This window comes from Caloenas nicobarica, chromosome 4, assembly GCF_036013445.1.
Source record: "Caloenas nicobarica isolate bCalNic1 chromosome 4, bCalNic1.hap1, whole genome shotgun sequence".
Taxonomy (NCBI): Eukaryota; Metazoa; Chordata; class Aves; order Columbiformes; family Columbidae; genus Caloenas; species Caloenas nicobarica.
The window spans coordinates 9,440,282-9,460,352 of NC_088248.1; the positions used below are offsets into that span (position 1 = coordinate 9,440,282).

At 43.5% G+C, this 20,071-nt stretch overlaps 1 protein-coding gene across 2 annotated transcripts in view; it reads left to right on the top strand.

Annotated features, from left to right (window-relative positions):
- The first annotated feature begins 1,595 nt into the window (after positions 1 to 1,595).
- Positions 1,596 to 20,071, top strand: part of ANK2 (ankyrin 2) — a 370,609-nt gene continuing 352,133 nt past the window's right edge. Inside the window, exon 1 of one of the 2 annotated variants that reach the window (XM_065633268.1) lies at positions 1,596 to 1,790. In XM_065633268.1, coding sequence (XP_065489340.1) covers positions 1,719 to 1,790 — 72 coding nt within the window. In that variant the 5' untranslated portion in view covers positions 1,596 to 1,718. The remainder of the gene's footprint in view (positions 1,791 to 20,071) is intronic. The other variant, XM_065633277.1, reaches the window with a different exon arrangement.

Genomic DNA, 20,071 nt, shown 5'->3' on the forward strand with positions numbered 1-20,071 from the left:
AGGTGTTAGTGAAATCCCGGCAGAAACAAGACCAAGTGGTTTTCAAATGAATTAGATGGTGTGAGCAAATTTAGCATCTTCCTAAGGCAATAAAAATAATGGTGATTTTTGAGTCTGTGCCTCCAAATCGATTTTACCTGATAGCACCAGAAAGTAAGAGGGCTGATAAGATTTCCCAGACTGGGACAAGCTCTGGAGCCTGAGGCAGGAGCCTGAGTTTTGTAGAGGAATGCTTTTGAGTAACCGTTTTCTTACATGTGGTATTCAAGAACAAAATTATTTTTGGGAAGAAGCTTGAGTGAAGCAGAGAATTTCTTCTCAGCTGAACAAGGGGATAACTTTTTTCTGTACTCTAGTGGGCAGATCACTATATAACTACACAGGTATCTTGGTGAGGATTTGTGACAGGGCACCACGGTTAAATGCAAGCAAGTGAAGGTCTCCTTGGCCACACGGGCGGGCAGGGGTGAAGCAAGCTCCAGTGGCCAAAAGCTTGGATCTGGAGATGAGTGAGTATAATTAAGTGTTGGAACCACTTGCCTAGGGATACAATGGATTCTTTAAAATTCTCTTTCTGACACGTATATTGTAGCTCCACTCGCTGTTTGAGGTTCGCTATAGGAGCCACTGTGGGAAATTGTATTCCCAGAAATTCCTGTCTTATGTAGGAGATCAGACTCTCTGATTATAGGGTCCCTTGTGGCCTTAAAATATCTGAATGTAGGCAGCAAGGAATAATTCTTCTCCCTTCATATTCCACCCAGATGAAGGCCAAAAGGCATTCAGCAATTCAAAACACTGTGTGCATTTCTGCTCATGCAGACAGCGGAGGATGATGATAATCACACTTGAAAATATCAGCATAAAACCCTAAGCCACAATTTTATTCCTGTAGTTTGAAACTTGGAGCTGAACTGGAAGGCATAACAAGATGTCTTCTGCCAGAATTTAAAACAAAGCGCCAGCGGCCTCAGCCCGCTGCTCCGGGACGTCCTGGCTGTGGCCACCCACTTGCCGCTGGCCTCCGGGGGCACAGCCTGGGCTGGGTCTGTGGGGCAGGCTGTTCGGGTGTATGGCGCACGGGGGTGCGCGGAGAGTGGGTGTGCGAGGGTGGCTGATGTCTGTGCGCGATGTCTGTCCGTGTGTGGCGGATGTCAGTGTGCCGTGCACGCCCGCGGAGGGGGCTGCGTGCGTGGTTGCCGGTGCGGGTGTGTGAAGGGTGCGTGCGTCCGTGTGCATGCCGCAGGGTGCGTGCCGGCGGGGGTGCGTGTGCGACGGCGGGCGGGTGTGAGCGCGGTGCGTGTGTGTGCGAGGACGAGGCGGCTCCTCCCGCCGCCACCGCCCGCTCGCCGGCAGCCGCGGAGCTGTCCGTGATCTCATCGGGAGCCTCCGCCTCCGCGCCCCCCGCACCCGCCGCCGCCTGCGGGCCCCGCGCCGGCTCCGCGCGCCCTCCCGCACACGCACGCAGCCCCGCACACACCCCCCGCCACCCGCGCAGGGGCCGGGCGTGCGGCCGCGCTGCAGCAGCGCCGAGGCAGCGGCACCGCCGCCGGCCGGCCGGCTCGGGAAGGTCACCCCCGCTCGCCCCCCGCGGCGGCCGGCGGGGCCGGGGCGGGCGCCGGGCCGTGAGCCCCGGCATGGTGGCGGCCGCGGGGCGCCGCCGGCCGCGGGGCTGAGGAGAGGCGGGCGCCGGCGGGACGGAGCCGCGGGGCGAGAAGATGGCTTCCCCCGCGCCCCCCGCGCCGGGAGGCGGGCCCTCGCCCCCCGCCGGCCCGCCGCGCCTTCGCCAGGTGGGTGCGCGCCGCGGCGGCGGCGACACGCGTGTCCGCGCCCCCGCTCCCCGCGCGGGGCCGCGCCTGCGCGGGCGGCAGGTGCGGCGGCGGGGTGGGGGGGCGCGCGTGGGGGAGCCCGCGGGGAGCGGCCGTGGCTGCGGGACGGGGCCGCTGCGGCTGGCGGGGGCGGGGGGCGCCCCGCGGCTTCCCCGCCCGCCCCGAGGGGAGCGAGGCAGCGGGGAGGGGGGCGGAAGTGTTGGGACCTGGGCGACCCGAAAGTAAGCCGGCAGGGATGGAGGGATGGATGGAGGGATGGATCGGCGGATGCTTTTCCATTCGCTGCTTGTCATTCAATTAAAACCAAATCCCCGTTAAAGAACAAAAGCCCCCGCAGCCACGCCGACACGGTTTCAGGCAGCGCACCTGCGCAGGTGTGCCCGTGCAGTCACAGGCGCAGAGGAACGCACACACACACACGCGCGTGTGTAACTTCACGTGGCTGCAGCAGCGGTGGTGCACCGGGATGCTTTATGGTGCATTACTGCTGGAGCAGAGCGCATCGAAACGCATGAATAAAATCTTAATTAACGTAATGCAGCAATTTTCAAGCGACTGTTCCCGCTCTTGCCGTTTGCGACGCTTCTCTGCTTGCACCTATCCTCTTGCATGAAGAGAGCTCTGTTTTGCGGTGGCTGCTGCATTAATTTACATTTTGAATGGTGAAGTTGGTCACAGAGGTTGGTTGACGTTCTCTGCCTGGCTGGGTCAGCGCCCACGCCAGTGAGGGCCAAAACTGCCAAGCTGCTGGGGATCCTGGGGGGTTCGTGCTACGAGCACTTTGTATCTCCTGAAAATGGGAGAAACCGAAATGGAGGGACAGCACTGGTGTGTTCAATTTGCTCTTTCCTGCTAAGGCTGTAATGTTACTGCGGTAAGATTAATAAATAAAAAGCTATTGCAAAGGAGGATTCCTGATGAGTAATCAGATTAGCATAGTATGTATGTACTCAAACATAAAACCAAATATAAATCCTTTTTTTTTTTTCCTTTCTTTTTCTTTTTTCATTTTCACTGGGAAGCTGGTGGTACGGTTGACGAGGAAATCTGAAGGGTTTGCAGTTCAGACTTTCATCTGAAAGTTTGGATGCGTTCCTAAACTTGTCAGCCCTGTTATGCACTTGAAGTCTGGGCTGGATAACTTAAGCAAAAAGGCCTTTGTGTGGGTTTGCTTCTGACCCCGGCTGGAAATAACCACAAGAACATCCTCCCCTCGCCCCCAAGTAGTTTGGCACTTCCTGTTCCCTCCCTTGCTGGAAACTGGAAGGAAAAAGCGTCCCGATTTTAGTAGCTGAGTTTGTGTTTAGGAGAGAGGAAAATGATTAGGGATCTGTCCAATTCCTTGGCAATCTTTACTAGGTGCAATCGGCAGAACGAGCAGGACAGATGAAGAGCATTGGGGAGGGGAAGTCCAGGTAGACAGTAAAGGAAAGGCCTGGCCACAAAGACCCCCCAAACCAGGGATCCTCATGAAATCTGCATATTGTTTGCGTGTTATTTATTCAGTGTGCTCACAGGAACCAGCTAGGCAGCATCCTTCCAAGCAGCGACTGAGACCCTCAGTGACAGTCCCTTCCTGGGATGATCCTGCTCGTTTCAGACCTTCGGTTCGCTCCTCAGCAGCATGGGAACCACGAGGTTTCCAGTTATTTATTTATAATACCAAGCAGTTACCACCGTTAATAGTGCTTAATAACAAGTGGTTGCAACTGCTGGTGGAGACAAAGGGACGGGAAGCCCTGCTAGACCAACAAGCTGCTTTCAGCTCAGTAGTTTCGACCGTGGGGACAGTTTGCTTTATTGAGAAGGTGATACAGAAGTCAGGTGGCCAGGAGGGCAGAGGCACGCCTTGTGTGCACCTCGTTGCTGGAGAAAAGCTGGACCTTTTTGAGAGGAAAAACTACTGTAGGTGGCTTCTTGTGCCACCACTCTTCTCCCTGGGTTTTTGTCTGATCGAAGCCCGAAGCTGGAGAAAACGAGACAGGACTGACACAGCCCTGCTTAGCAGAGCAGGTCCTTGGGGCTGCTGCAACCAGGGGCAAAGCAGAGCAGCCCCTGCCCTGTGCTGAAATACACCTCTGAGCAAGGATCCAGAAAATCCAGTGGCAACCCCAGGCCGCTGCATTCTGTGTTTCTCTTTGCCATCCACTGCTGTGATGTACGATGTTGCCCAGCAGTGGCGGTGGTAGCTGCCAGAATTACACCCACCTGCAGGCAGTTTGCATGGGATGATTTCTGCTTTCCAGTCCAGTGCTCTGCAGCAATCTGAATTGATTTCTCATAGGGTTATTCATTTTACATGAGAATGAAATGACAATGTAATATCCTGAATTAGTGTGTGGAAATCACTCATGAAGAAAATTGGCTACTACAGCTGTTTTACTGTCTTCCCATGCATTTTATCCACCCTATATTTAGAAATATTTTTAATTGCATTTAGGAAGAAATCCCTTGGCAGGCATCTTTCTGCTCTATGGCTGTGGTAGAGTCTAGTATTTATTTGGATTTTTGCTGCTCTTCAGTAAGAAAGCATCCATACAGCTTATTGAGTGACCTTCACAGGAATTTAAAAGTGCATGAATAAATGCACAAAGCCACTCGAGATCAAAGTGAAGAACACAACAATGGCCGAAGTTAAGCAATTTTCCTATAAATCACTACCAGCCTCCCACTTCACCAAACATCTCTTACTTCCTTGCGGGGGAAGGAGAGTATCCTTGAGAGTAGAAAACAAAAGGGAAGCGAACACATCTGCTTGAAACCGTCGTACTGTTTTGTTGTCACAACACGCTCATTGCAATAGCCCTTAATGAAAACTGAAATCAGCAACATACTGAATTCCCACTACAGTGAGGCCTCTCAAAGGTCCTTGAAGCTACTCCTGTCTTTCGGCTTGATAGCAAAAGTCACTGAAGAAGCTGTTTGTACTGAAGTTATATTTGTGGAGTTTTTACTATGTCTTTCAGTTAATTTAAGAGATCTGTCCTTAATGTTAAATATATATTGGGGGATGCTTGTGGAACTGAAGCCATGATTTGCATCTGTTACCTGTGAACCTGTTTTAGCAAGAACTGTATTTTACCTTAAACACCTGAATTGTACCATTTAAGCTGTGCCTAAAGTATCCTTCGCTGAATCAAGTACTGCACTCAGATACCGGTTAAATTTGTTACATAAAGCCTAAGAATGCATCAAACTAAAAGCAAAGCTTTCGTAAATTACACTGTTGGAGACCATAGTGTTTGGAATAGGATGGATGTTGTTTCATTAGTAGTCATATGGGTTATTTCCGCTGTTTTTCCTTCTAGTTATCAAGGCTTTACTTCTCTTGTTAAAAGAAAGTTAACCAGGTTATCCTCACATTAAATATACAACCATACTAATAAAATTTGCAAACCAAATACTGAGTGGCTTGTATCACAACCCTCGATCTGTAGAAGAAACAAAGCAACAAAAATAATATCGAAGGGAAATACTGGGATGCTGTGTTGATGTTGTGACATGGATCCGTGACTCAATGAACCGTTTTATGGATCTCCCATTGCCCGTTTGGCAGACAGGTCCTTCCTTCCAGCCTCTGTGGAAGGTATTTTGATGTCTGAACTGCACATGTGCAACATGATCTGCTACACCAGACTGCCTTCCTCAGCCACCACAGCCAGGTGCATCGCCATGTCTGATGAACCTCCACACTCTAGAATCACTTTGGCCTCTGAGGAATAAACCCAGGTTACTGTATTAGGACCTGACTAATGGATTAAAAGTTGTTCAGACTAAAAAGAAATGACTGCAGGTACTAAAGGATAATCAAGATCACAATACGGTTCAGTTCTGGTCTTTTAAATGACGAAAATATTTCAGTGAGGAATCCTACTCACTTTGGAGCTGTGATTTTATGAGAGTGCGTTTCTATGAGTAAAATAAAGCAAAAATAAACCCTTCTAACTAACTGTTCCCTAGGAAATATTTTTAGTCCACTGAAATTGCAAGCTGCCTAACTCATTAACAGGAAATATGTACAACAGTAATTATACTGTTTACAGGGCAACATAAAATTAGGGTAGTTTAGTACTTTGGATTTGAGCTGAGTGTATATCTGGTTAAAGACAAACAGATCAGCAATGCTAAAATTTGCGAATATTGTATTAAACAATACGGTTTTTATGATTTAGTGAAGAATCTAAAGAACACTTTTACCAGAAGAGACGGAATATTCTCTCACTAATGTAGATGCTTTGAATTGTATCTAGTAACTTCACTGCGTTCTAAAGGGAAAAGTGAATATTAAACTGACGCAGAGGTATCCAAATGTATTATCCTGCGCAAGCAGTTCAGCATATAGACAGCTTAGAAATGACATGTCAGCCATAGAAACAGAGTCAACGGTAAGAGCTAGGCAAGAAATAGGTTTTCAGTTTTGTGAAGGTGTTAGGTGCTCCAGAGTTCTGCTGCACCGCATCAGGACAAACCTTTCAACATTTTTCATGAAATAAAGAGACAGATGCCTGAACATATGTTGTACATCTTGCCTGGACTGTGATACGTGCAGCTGTAAACACCCTTTCTACCTTGTCTGGAGTTAAGAGGCTGAGACGGGGGTTCCCATATCACTCAGACTGGGGTCCTTGTTTGAAAACCAGTTCTCCTGTTGTGTCCCACTCAGCGTTATCTGCCGTGGCACTTAGCCACTGCTGTCCTGTGCCTCTGAGCACACATGAATAAATCCATGACCTTAATCCATTGCCTGACATGAAAAGAAGGTGTGCAGGAATGTCTTACTGTGATTTAACTGATCTCAGTTGAAGTTGCTTATCATCGAGCAATGTACAGCGGCCACCTAGTCCTTTTCCTGATGTCACGCCATTATTGATCCCCCTGAAATCCCTTCATTCCATATAATTCTCTTATGGTAAAAGACCTGTCTGTAAAATGATGCCTGGAACTAGAAGGCCTCTTTCTTCCTATACAACCTCTCTTTTTTTTTCCAAATGCGGTTGGATTTCCAAATATGTCTGAGAGGGCATAAAGGATTCTGGGGTGCCGAACTCATGGCTTGGAGTGAGAACTAAAACTGGAGACAGAGGACTCACCATGGTGTTCAGAAGAAGACTGTTGGTGTGGACGTGGGAAGACGCAGAACAGAGCTCCCATCATTCTGTTTCTCCAGGGATGTTTCTGTAGCAAAATTGTCCTATATTGCAAAACCATGAAAGCAAGACATTCACTTGAGTACTTAAGAGAGAGGAATGTGGGACCTTCATATTTTACCCAGTACCTTGTTTCTGGAAGAGCCAAAGTCACCACCAGCAGTTGAGATGACTGGAAACAAGGAGTCTGTCTGGCCTTGTGTAGAGTGCCAAATATGACTCTTGGATGCAATAGCAAATAATCTCTATGCTCAAGTTGTACAGTTTTTTTAGCCTGTCAGATTACATAAACTCAACAGATATGGTCTAATTGGTATCAGGTCTCCACCTAGGGGTTTGACAAGAATCTGTTATTTGGAACACTTTGGTGTGTGGGACTGCAGGAACTAGTTTTATTGGTTTTGTTTTCTTTTCTCAAGGAGTTTCCCCCTGTAACTTTACTGGATTTTGTCCCTTTCCTTTTTATATTTTTCTCTTGTAAAGGAGGAGAAAACTAATGCTCCTGAAAACCCATATGCCACTGCAATGTTAGAGGTGATCTCTGGACCATTCATTCTACTGCCTGTTCATATACTACTTGGAGTGCTTTGGTGCTGCCTTTTCTAGCCCAGTGCTCTTTTTGCCACAGTCCCAGGCTTTTCCGACTGCAGGACGTTCTTTGTCCCCTACTAACGGGGGGATCTGAGGATATTTGAGGCTTCTCTTCCCTGGGTGGTTTGGACTGATGCCCCTCCCAGCCCACTCTTGCAGTAGCTTTGCTTTGGACACTGATGTTTGCCTTCAGCTCTTGGCTGGCATGGATTCTAGTTCCATAATTTCAAAAATTAGAGTAGTTTGAATTCTCCATTTTCAAGGATTCTTTGAACTTTAATTTGATTCAATCTTATTTTTAATCTTACTTTCTGCTACTATGAAGGATTAGAAGTCATTTGTTCCAAACTAGAATGACTTGAAAATCAGCATAGTGAAATACTTGCTTAGGCGTCACAGCGCTGAGTAAAGAGAACATCCATCAAAAGACACATTTCTATTTCAGTGAACCCTGTGTGCCATATCACAGGAAAAAAAGGAATATATCCTCTCACTGATTTTAAACGATGAAACATAATGCATAATGAACTTGTTGCATGATAGATGTAGGGTAACGTAGGAAAAAGTAATTACAGTTAGTGCATAAATGGCTACATGTATCTGTATTACATATAAAAATTACTATGCTGCAGTGTTGTTTAGGCTGCAAAGTCAAGCACTTAGTAGTTACAAACTAATAGAATTATGGACTGTAGAGTGTTAATTCTGTCCCCTTTGTGCCTGCCCTTTACACTGAATTGGGCTCTGGAAAAAAAGGCTTAAGTGATCATATAATTAGAAACTGAATCACAATATATGATAACATACCGTAGGATAACAAACATACTTCTGCCACACTGCCAGTTTTGTTAGGCTCACAATCAAGAAAAGGGAAATGGTAATTTTTGAAAGCTTGCTTCCCAGCCAACGTGAAGGGAATTTTTAAGCAGAGATTAAAGGTACAGCTCTGGCTTCAGGTCTTTACCTCGGCAAAGTTATCCTATCACCTGGGGGCTGGACCTTGGCATATGGTTGGATTGCATGGAAATTATCTAATCCCTGGAGGTGAAGTGTGTGTATACAAGGAAGGTGAAATCTTTTAAAGTGTATTTGTGTTTCAGTCACCTGAATACTCTAAACTATCCTGAGGCAGGCAATGGAGATACAGGAGCTTTTGAAAAAAACAGCAAAAATTCTCCATAAGAAAAATCTGGTAAATGCAAAATTACAGCCAATCCTTTATATGCAGTCCCATTTCCATGACACACAGTAACCAACATGTAGAGCCTACAAGACTGCATGACTGTGGATAGGTTACATTTAGTCAAAGGGGCGCTCTGAAATCCTGCAAATTAGTAGATCCTTTCAATCACGTATGAGATTGTAAAATGAGGGAACTGTGATGAATTGTCCTGATTTATGCAGAAAATGCGTGCAAAAATTTGTCACTGTTACGAAAACTACTTTAGTCTGAGCTAGCGTTTTTAGTTATAGAAAAGAGTGTGGAAAAGCAAAAAAGGAAAAAAGTAAAGTGAGTCCCAGAGCATTGTCTGTCAATAGGCATTAAACATCTTCCCAGACTGAGTTAATTTAGTAAATACTGTCAGGTGCCCTGGTGGATGTGTAATTTCAGGGTATCTAAACCAGGTGGAAAGGAATTGACAAGGTGGTGTTCAAATATTATGACTTACTCCCTGAGTAAATAAAAACAGAAGTTGGTGAGTTTGTATGTTTCAAAGGGACAGAGCTTCCCTGGGGAGACCTTCCCTGGGCAGCCTGGAACACCCCCAAAAATAAACCCAGCAGACTAGAGCAAGAGACCATTTGCTGCTGAGCTGCATTACAGTTTTGTGCTGAAGAGCAAAACCATTGAAACCCAACCAGGCTGCTGCTGAAACACAGACCGAGGGGAGTTTTGGGGGACAGCATCCCTGGAGGGCTTCGGGGGCCCTGGCTGATGGAAGGCGGCCCCCAGGGATAGTCGAGCCTCCCTCTGCTCCACCAAAAGTTGATATATGGATAACACACACTATTCTCTCTCACGCACATATATGCGTTTACAGCTGGCTTGGTTCTTCAGGGACATGAGGAGAGGCTAGCTCAGCCACCCAGGAGGACCACTAACTGTGAGGGGCATCATCAGAGTCCCAGAGAAAATCTTTTTATTACTTTTTGGTTGGCCTGACCTCTTACCCCTCCCAGCTGCTAGCAGAGCTGAGGGGTTTGCTGTGTGACAGCCTGCTTAGGGGCTGTGGTAATTAGGCCCAGCTGGTGCTAATTGTGAAGCAGCTCGTCACACTCGGGCCCTGTAACTCATGCACCTGGTCACCTCGCACAGCCATTGCATAGAAGGTGCCAGAAGCAGCAGAAAGTGGTGTATTAGCAGAGCTGCTGCCTTCCTGTGTGTGGGAGAGAGGCTGTTCCAGGCTGGCTGCTCATGGGTGATCACAGAGGTAGAGCTTTATTTTCCTTTTAATAGAAATGTTTAAGAAATGGGGATTGAGTTAAGGGTTTGAATTTGACGCTGATTTCTGTGTTAGTATTAGAACTACTATGTTTCTTCTGATATTATGTGGTCGTTATTGAGTTTCTCTGTGTGCTTCCTAGTTTTTATATGTATATATATCTGTTTTATGAAGAGTAGGGTGTTTGGGAGAGTCTTGTTTTGTTTGTGTGTATGGTGTGTGTGTTTTGTTTTGTTTTGTTTTTTCCTTCTGGGGGATTCCCTCCCTTACAAAATTTGTGTGTGACAGGGTTACCCAAGTCTGCATTTTGGCTGTAGATGTTGATGTTTGTGTGTGTGTTTGAGGAGCCCTTGGGGCTGCCTCTTGCCTCAGGGGCTGGGTGGGTGGGGGACACGGAACCTTCTGGGTTGTGGCGCTGGCCGCCATTTTGTGTGGCTGTGTCCTCTGGTCGGGGGGTGCTTGGACAAGAACGGGAGCAAACACCACAGCTTGCTTTGGAAAAAATAGCTACCGCATGCCTCGTATCTAGGAGGATTTGCTTCTTAACTTGGCTGTTAAGTGTTGAAGAAGTAGTGCTTCTTAACAGTCAGTAAGTAAAAAAAAAAAAACAACCCACAAATTACAAAAAAACCCCTCAACCAAACAAAACCTCTCAAACTCACCAAAATGAAAAACCTGGCCCTTCCACCCCCCCACCCCCCAAAAAAACCCCCACAACACCACAACAAACCCTCAAGACAAGCTTTGTGACCCATTTTTGGGCTAAATACTGATAATTATGTATGTTTTGTGGAAGCACAACTTGTTGTTCTTCATAGCTGTAGCTTTCTTGCCTCCCAAGGTTACATCTTTATAAAGTGTGCATGTGATATCACTAGATGGTATGATAAGTGAAAAGGCTGATGTTATAGCAACAGAGAAGGAATTTTGGCATCTGAGCTTATCCTTGGGTGTCTGTCTCGAGCTACAGTCCCTGAGAATATGCCCTATGCTCTGCTGGTGATCAGAGAACTCAGCTGGGCCTCCTCTCCTTCTGCTGGTGTGTGTTTGGGTTGGGAGAAACCTCTTCTGTGTTTATAAACAGCAACTGGTAAACGGGCTGTAGAAGTCTCCTAGTTAACTGTCAATAAAGGACTGACTAATGGAGTGGGGGAAATAACTGGCTAAACACAATATGTTCTCTTCTGATGTCTGCTGTCCTTTCTCTTTTTTTGCTTTTTTTCTCAAGTGCCAGATTGTCCTTACTGGGGTCGTGATTAAGCTGGGAACTGTTGTATGTAGCAGGATGCAGACTTCAAGATGTAACCATATTCTGCACTCTTTATTCATATTCTTCAGAAAATAAAAATATTTAAGTAGGGAGTTAGAAGTTTTTACCCTGCGGAGGCTTATAGACTTGGGTGGGGAAAAAAAGCTGTATTCAGAATGCGCTGTTGATGCACAGAGATTTTTAGAACAAAGCAAGTGGGCATCTGGCTGAAATTATCCGACAAAGTTTCTGTCAGAAAGCTTTAGAGCTGAAAGCTGGGCCTTACTAACTAGAAGTGTCAGGAGTAATATTGTCCATAAAATGGAGTAAAAGTACAGTGCTGTGGATTTTCTGAACTGATACTGCATTGAGGTGGAACTTTTCAGTTTAGCAAAAATTATTTCTTTTCTGATCATAATTTTAATGTATTATAATTAAGTGATGCAGACTGCTTGACATCCTGGCTTTTTTCTGATAATTGGCTGAACATGCAAGCTAGGCTCGTGGTTGCTAAACCCTCAATGGACAACCAGTAGCAGTAGCATGGTAGCTTTGCTAATGAGATTATGGCAGTAATGTCAGAGTCATGCTTCAGTCTCCCCTTATCTCAGAACACAAAATTACATCTCAGAGAGCTGAAGGGTTTGCAGGAGTCACTTTGGGGAATACTGTCTAAATATGTGCTTTCTGACAGTTGTTTAATAATATCCTAAGATAATATTTGTACCTGTTTTCCCTCGTTCTGTGCAATAACTGCTGGTAACAATTATATGCAACTGTTCTGCGTTTTTAGATTTAGTCAAGTTAAAGCTCTGGGCAAGTTGTACATGACATCTGAGATTCTCAACATGAACGAAAATGGACTGCATTGAGCTGTGGGACTGCACGGTACTCAAAGCACAATTATTTTTTGTCTCTGTACAGTTTTTGGGTTGTGGTGGTTTGTTTCAGTTTGTTTGACTGTCTGGTCCTAAAGTGTTTTGATTTATCTACAGAACTAGATCGTTCCTATGAAGCATTAAGAGTACAGTATATAATGAGGCAGTTGAGACTTCCTGTATTAAAGGAATCTTTGTTTATGCAACAAGGATTCACTCATCACCACCTCACACCCCCCTGCAAAGCATTTTGGAAAGGTGTTTGCCTTGTCTTCAGTTCTACTGGTGTGTACAAAACGGCAGCTACAGGTGATGAAGCTGCTGACCTCCACTTTCAGGAGTTCTCCTTCAATGGTGTTTTGACCATTGGTAACCAAGGCAAGTTTCCACAAGTTATGCACTGTATTTAGAATTAAACTTGTCCTTGCTGAAAGCTGGTAAGAAGCCTTATGAAATGCATCCCTTTCTTAATCTGAGCTTTATTTATATGTTGCTTTATTAATTAAGATAGTCTGGGTGTTTTAAGATAACTTTGCAGTTCATTCTGAAGTGTTCTGTATCTGATCTAAGCTAGTAACTGGCTGTTAGATTATGTGACCAGAGGTCTCCGAAACGTCCTTTGTACGCTGTTTCAGTGTGCTTACAGCTACGTGAATACTCCAAGGCATTTTCGCTTATTATTTTTATCTTTCTAAAATCCAGCTTTCCCTCCTCCTCCTGGTGTGGAATGACTGCCAATACTTGGTCATCCGTGACCCTCAGCCACCGCTGCTCTGAGGAATGCGTGTTTGGTTCCAGGGGCGGATGGCGGGGGCCGCGGTCCCCCCCGATGTGCTCTGTGCACGGACGTGTGGGTGGCGCGGGAGCTGGCACGGAAACGGGCAGGACTTTGTCGTGAGTAGAGCTCTCGTGACTCTGCAAGAGCTTTCTGGGAACTCGAACTTGCTCAGGCTGGATGCTGATATCCTGGCCTCGATTCAAGGCGATATTTTAGTTCTTGCCGAGAGCAGCAGCTGGTCAGTGCACAGAAGCCAAAGGCGGCTGGTTCGCCTGGGGTAGCAGACAGGGGCGTCACATGCTGCATGTACATCTCTTGTAACGCTGTAAGCTTTGAGAACTTCAGATCCAGATCCTGTCACTAATAATTTAGTCTTGGACTTCCTACAAATAGTTTCTTGTATCTGAACCTGCCCTTTAATGAGAGCATTTCTGAGAATTATTTCTGTAGCAGTTGGAGATTTGTACTGGAAATGCTGTACCTTGAATCATTGCTGGGTTCATTGTTGTCTTTGTATGCATTCTCTGCTGTCTTCTGGCTGACTGGTACTTGATGAGATAGATGTTCCGAGCAATTTTGGGACTCTATGGTATGGATGATGTCAGAGCAAACCTAAAAAAACACCAGAAAATAGGGCTGGCACCCCTCCTTTCTCCTAGTCTGAATTTTTCTGACTTTGTCCCTCATCAGGGATCAGGAGTATGCATGACAATAATTGATGAAAAGACACCATTGCAATACCATTTTTACACACCCACTCCAACCCCTCCAAAGCAAGTATGTCAGCACAACCTTACTCAGGCTTTACTGAGAGCAAGAAAGTGCCGTTCCTGAGGACCATAATATGCCGGAAGTAATGGGTAAGAGACTCTCTTTGCTGGGTCAACCTTCCATGAGCAAAGTGCAGTTCCAAGGCTGAACGTTGCAGAATGTCCTGTTTGAAATACCAGATCAAATTTTCTCATGTAGCTGTTTGCAAACAGCCAAATAATTTTTAGGAAGGTCTTTAGAGCAAGAGCTCGCATTCCTGCTATTTGAGCACTCATTTCTGTTATAGCAATAGTAAGCTGTTATAAGTGTGATCTTGCCATTAAAGGGGAAAACTTCTCTTCAACAAGCCTTTGCTTTATATTAATCATCACAATGGATCAATTGCTGAAACAAAAAACAAAGCAACAAATTTGATTTCTAGTAATTCTTTTAGAGTAATTATGAAGTTCTAAGGATGCAATTGGAGAAGATTATTTACATGTAAAAAAGGGGTCAAGAACAATAGAGGACCTTAAGTTTCTGTGGCACTAAAAGGCAAAAAGGGGGAAGCCTTATGGGTCTCATAATGATGGTCGGGTAAGTCAGAGCAAGTAATGAGCAAAAAGAGTCGCATATAAACACCCAGAAGTAAAAGTACCTCTGCAAAACTCCTGTTGGCTCCAGTGACCGCTGATTTCCCTTCAGTTTGTTCAACTCTAAGAGGCGAATCTTTATAGATTTGGTTTACTAAATATCAAAGCATTTTGTCTGGCATGTTTTGGATGTGTTCTTAAGGTTCGGTAAGTCATTGGGCAGGGACCATAAAAAAATCAATTGCTACTCTGTTTTTATAATATTAAATTACTTAGCATTGGCTTATGGGTGATAACCTCTTATCACCCAGACTAATACTACTCCTGGCAGGTAATTTATTTGCTCCTGGTCTTGACATCTGTGTCTGAACTACATTATTGCATCTCCCTTGAGGTTAAGGTTAAAGTCCTTAACTTCTCAGACTGTTTGACCTTGGTCTTAGCATCTTCCTGAAGACTCTGTAAGAGCACTGCAACTTGGGATGCTGGACAGTCCTTTGTGGGGGGAGGGGCTCTGGCTTCTACTGTGTGCTTCTGATAAGGTCTCTGGGCACTTTGGGTTGTCTGTGTATGGTAGAACATGCATCCAGCAAGGCCTGAGTGGACACATCCCACCAGACAGCCTGAAGTGTTGCGTAGTACCATATTCCCCCAAAAGTTGTTTGTGGCTCCACAGCTAAGGCCCCCTCACTGGCTGGGCTTGGCTCTGCAGCTTTCTGGTCTTTTCAGGTGACAGCCAGATGTACCAGTGGATACAAAAGCATAAGAAACCCCTGTCAAGGTTTTATGTTATTGGCTGCACTTGATTAAACTGGGGTCTCTTTTGTCTATAATGGTATTTTTAAGAAATAACCAGGCTGCCTGAAAGGCTACTGGTAATATGATACAGAGGTGAGGTGCAAACCTTTGCATCTACAAGTGTGATGGTGGGGGAATAGAAAGTTCTGGTTATATGTAATGTGACCTGACACAACCTTCACTGCAACTAAACATAGTTTGGTATTCTCTGCACCTGTCAGCCTGCTTGTTACTGTGCCCCTTTTGAAGGGGTGTGTATAAGCAGAGACCTTTACCTGAAGTTAGCTTCCACATATATGAAAGGTAGTTGATTTGCCTTCTTAAGTTTTGCTAATATAGAATTATTTAAGTCTCTTGGATAATCTCTCCTTTGAGGCATTTGGAAGTTGAGGAGATGGCCAGCCTTTGCTCTTTCTGTTGTCCCACTGAGCTTTGATTTGACTAGTGCCTGCGGTAGCTTGTGACATTGAGCTTTACTGGTGCATCACCAAATTCCAGCAATAGTACAGCTTAGACATCTCTTGCCCATAGCAGTTTCTGCTGAAAGTATGGATGTATTGCATCTGTGGGTTGTGTTTTGTTTGTTTGTTCTTCTTCAAGGTTTTGTAGAGTTAGTGTAAAGATTCATTTCAGTCATAGAAAATTGCCGAGCAACAGTATCATGGGGTTTTTTTTTTTGAGCTTGATAGTGGAATGTCCTGATTACTTTGACACTAATCATCAATCCATTTGAAATACCAGAAATGTACTGTAAAAACAAGCTCTAAGTCAGCCCTCTAGATTGCTACAGTACTATTGCTATGACAAACAAACTCAATTATCTATTCAGCCCTGCTGCTATTTAACAAGGAGCTGAGGAACTTGGTCACCTTGGTTTCAGCTACAGCTTAAAATCCCTTATTGGTCTGTGTTGCTTCTGCAGAAATGATGAAGTCAGCATTCACTTAAGGACAGTGAATTTCAGGGCTGCATAAAGAATGTGTTGTTAACCCTTTTTAGTTCAGTTTTACTTGTGGAATACATTGTCAATGATTATTGAGAGTAAGAGGTGTGAGCTTATGTTGTAAAATGCATCTTGATGTAAACTGAATCTAAGTAAGAGGTTAGAGAGATAGTAGTGTATCAATACTCATTTTATCTTAACTTTAATACTGCTGGATTTCAAATAGAAGTTCTAAGACTTGCACATACAACCTGAGGAATTATTTTGTAGGTAGAAAAGGGTGTGGAGTGGTTCATTATTGCAGGATACGTGATGTCTTTGAACAATTCCCAAGAAAAATAATTTTATAGTAATAAATATTCTGAAGCTGGATATCGATTATAAAACAGTGGCTCAGCTGTAGAATACACACTACTGTAAAAAAGGGCATATCAAGTCTTATTCAAAAGAGCGTAATGCTTTTTGTTAACAGATAAATCAAGGTTCACTTGATGCCTATTTTTTTGCTTTGGTTAAAATATATTTTTAAAGATCTAATAGGAAGCATAGGTACTGAAGACTTCACACTTAATGAAGAAATTGCAATGAGCCCTGTAGATGTATTTTTCTAGTGAATTTGCTATAGTAGCACACAATGACACACCTACGTGGAAGGAAAAAATGTTGGAAAAGATTGTCTTAAGGAATGTTCTGAAGAGAGCTTTTTCCTGCTGTAGAAAGTTGAAAGGATTAGAGCAGGAGAAGTAGTTAGGTATTGCAAAATCAAAGACAATAAACACTTCTTACTATAATGGATGGATTTTTTTAATCTTTATCTTAAACTATTAGCTTCGGTGTCTGTAGCTGTCATAATGACTGTAGTTGTCAGAAAATAATCCTGACCTAAATGCGATTGCAAAGATAGATGTGTTTTTGGATGCACACTTTGATACAGGAATAAAAAATTAAAACTTCTCATTTAGAGATGACAAAAATATATATTTTTGGTCCCTGTTTGTAGGAAGATGGTATTGTGCATGTTAGAACATTTACTATGGTAACATAGATTATGATAGCTGAGCCTCTGGCTTTTAAAAAATATGATACTTAAGATCCAGTGGAAGCCAGGGAATAACTATGAAAGGTGATGTTTCTATTGCATTTTTAATTTTGTTAATTACTATATATTTCACTCAAAGTCCAGTTAATGTATAATTAATAATTGTATGCAATTTAAATATCAAATTTGTAAGAACATAAATATGCATATAGAAATCAGTATGCGTTTGGAGAAATCCTTCTAACATGCAAGTGCTGAATAGTGGTTTGTATGGGGCTTTTTGCGTCAGTTTTGTGTACCTACTGTAGAAGGAAAACCTGTACAAACCTAACTGGATATACAGTGTAGCTCTTGATTGTAATTAAATGTCTCCACTGAGGATTATATTCTGCCAAAAGTAAAAGCAGTCTTGCACCTAGATGTATATTAGTTGTAGTAAAATGCTCATTAAAGACTTCTTTCTCTTCCACTGTGGGGTTGTAAAACTGGTGTGAAAATTTTATGTTGATGACCAGAACAGTTGGAAAGAAGAATCAGGAAAGATGGGAATCTTCTCTCCTGTATTCTAAGCCTAAATGAAATGTTGCAGGTTGCAGGGAAGGTTAATTTTTTTTTTCTTGGTTTAGGCAGGTTGAGTGTGTTAAGCTTTTTTGGTCCTTTTCATCCACAACAGAGGATACAACAAGTGTAGCTTTTTAAAGGGTAGATCAACATCTATGTTAATAATAATAACAAAAAAGGTCTGGTTCTTTTTTCTTTTTTTTTTTTTAAGATGAGGTGTCATCAGTTGTGATTCCCTGCCTGATGAGAACTCATGTCTCGCCTCCTTGAAGCGGGAACATGCAGTAATCCTGTTTTACCTGACAACTGGCATCAGGCTGCTGCTCCAAGAAGTGTCAAAACCAGCTCTCAAGTGTGGTGGAGAGCAGCAGGTGCATCATCTGCTCCCTCAAATGCAAGCTCCGCATAGACTTGCGTTGTTTTGGTTCACTTCAAAGTGATGGAAGACCATTTAGTGTTACTCTGAATACAGGAAAAAAAAACTATTCTAAAAAAAGTAATGCTTGGTGTTGGCTACCAGAACCCACTATTTGACTGTGTTGGCAGGCAAGAACGATATTGAAAACTGGTTACTGGTGTACGTGATTTGACAAGACAAATACTTCACTTCTGATTCCAAATTTATGTTATTGGGATTACTGATGAGGAATGTGGACACCAGTAGACATGGGAAATGGTTGTGTTTACCCAGATGCCTGAACTTCAGAGGAGAAGTCATATAATTCGACTAGCCAAATATTTGACAGGGTACACATTTCAGATGTCCCACGTATCAATGGGTTTGTGTATCACAGACCATCTTCTGTGTTTTCCTCGGGTTTTTTACTGCCCCTGCAAAAGACAGACTATAGTTAGATAAACAACTCTGCATGAAGAACCTCTGTGCATGTATGTAAGATTAGCTTGTTCATGTAGTTGGGCAGTCTCTGAAGAGATGACTTGAGGAAGAAAAATCCCACCACATTTGTCTACTGATGTACAGAATTATTACATTCAGCCCTAAGTGCTTTTTTTTTTTTTTTTACTTTTTGTATTTCCTAAATTTTTTCATATATTGGTATCCCTATGGATACTATAGCTTTGCCAGAGCCAGCAAAGATCAATCAGATGAGATCTTGAAATTAGTGGCATGTCCTTCATTGTTGTTTCTTTTTTAATCTTATGGGAAGTTGAATTTACAGCTGCTGGAGACCAGATCTTGATTTCACATCTCTCTGCAAAAGCTTGTCAGATAGCCTGCTGTCTTCTCACACTGAGAAAAATTGCTGTACCTGAGGTAAGAATATGGCTTTTGCTTTCAAACATCTGCATCTTCCCTGTGCTGTTTCCCAAGCATGCCAATTTTGATCCTTCTCAGTATGTTATCAGATGTTTCCAGGCACTGTTGTACTGGAAGCATGGTTAACTTTCATGCATCACTTTTGAGATGGAAGTGTGAACTTAAAGAAATTGATGTTGCTTTTTGTCCTGATATTGTATGCATTAATGCCTAAGTCACTGAGATACAGGAGCAGTTTTAAACTAGTAATTTATAGTTTTATTATAAAACTAAGGGAAAACTAAATATGCAGCTTTCAGAAAGTCAGTAGCACCATTTTCATATCAGTTGCACTGCTGGACCATTGTTTAATTTACAGCTTTTGTGTATTTCTAGACATAACTGTGCTATTTGCTGTATTGCTTGATGATTACAAAACCTTGCACATTCAACTAATCTTAAAAAAAAATTAAAATTAGACAGTGGCTGAGAATTTGAGAGGTAAGTCCCAATCAATATTGTTTTGTATGACTGATCTTCCCCACAGAGGAAGAAACAAACAAAATGCTTGGCTGAATGGGCGTTAAAAATCAAACCTGATTATGTCAGCTATTCTGGTTGATGTTCTGAGCAACTGTGGTTGTCTATTTGTTCTAGTTACCACATATGTTAGGACAGTGCTAGTGGTTGTTATGTAAATGTGTCCAGAGGATAAACTTTATCTGAAGATACTTCCAGTAATAATCTTGTTTTCTTGGAAGTACTTTTCTGGCTGCTGTTTATAGGCTGGCTCTTAAGTGGCTTATCTGATAAATCAAAACAATTTTTGAAAAATGCACTTGAACTGTAGGCCAGGCCACTGTACACGCTTCCCTTATTTCAGTCAGAATGTGAGCAGAGAATCTGATCAAAGTACATTCGTCTTGAAATATTCGGTATTGTGAAAGATTAGATATAAAATTTCCACATGGATTCTCTTAAGACTTGAGAGTGAACTACTGTAGCAACTTGAATGTAATTCAATTAATTCAGTCAGTTCCTAGAGCAATTCTGGTGACTGCCAAATGGTGTTTTTCTTCCTCTCATTTCCTTTTAATGCTTTAGCAGTTTAGATTGTGAGGTGCTTTCTACTGGGGCACAGTTTTCCGAGTCCTGCCAGGCCAAGATGCTGATGGATTCAAACAGCCCAATTTGTAGTTCTTTCCAACTGATA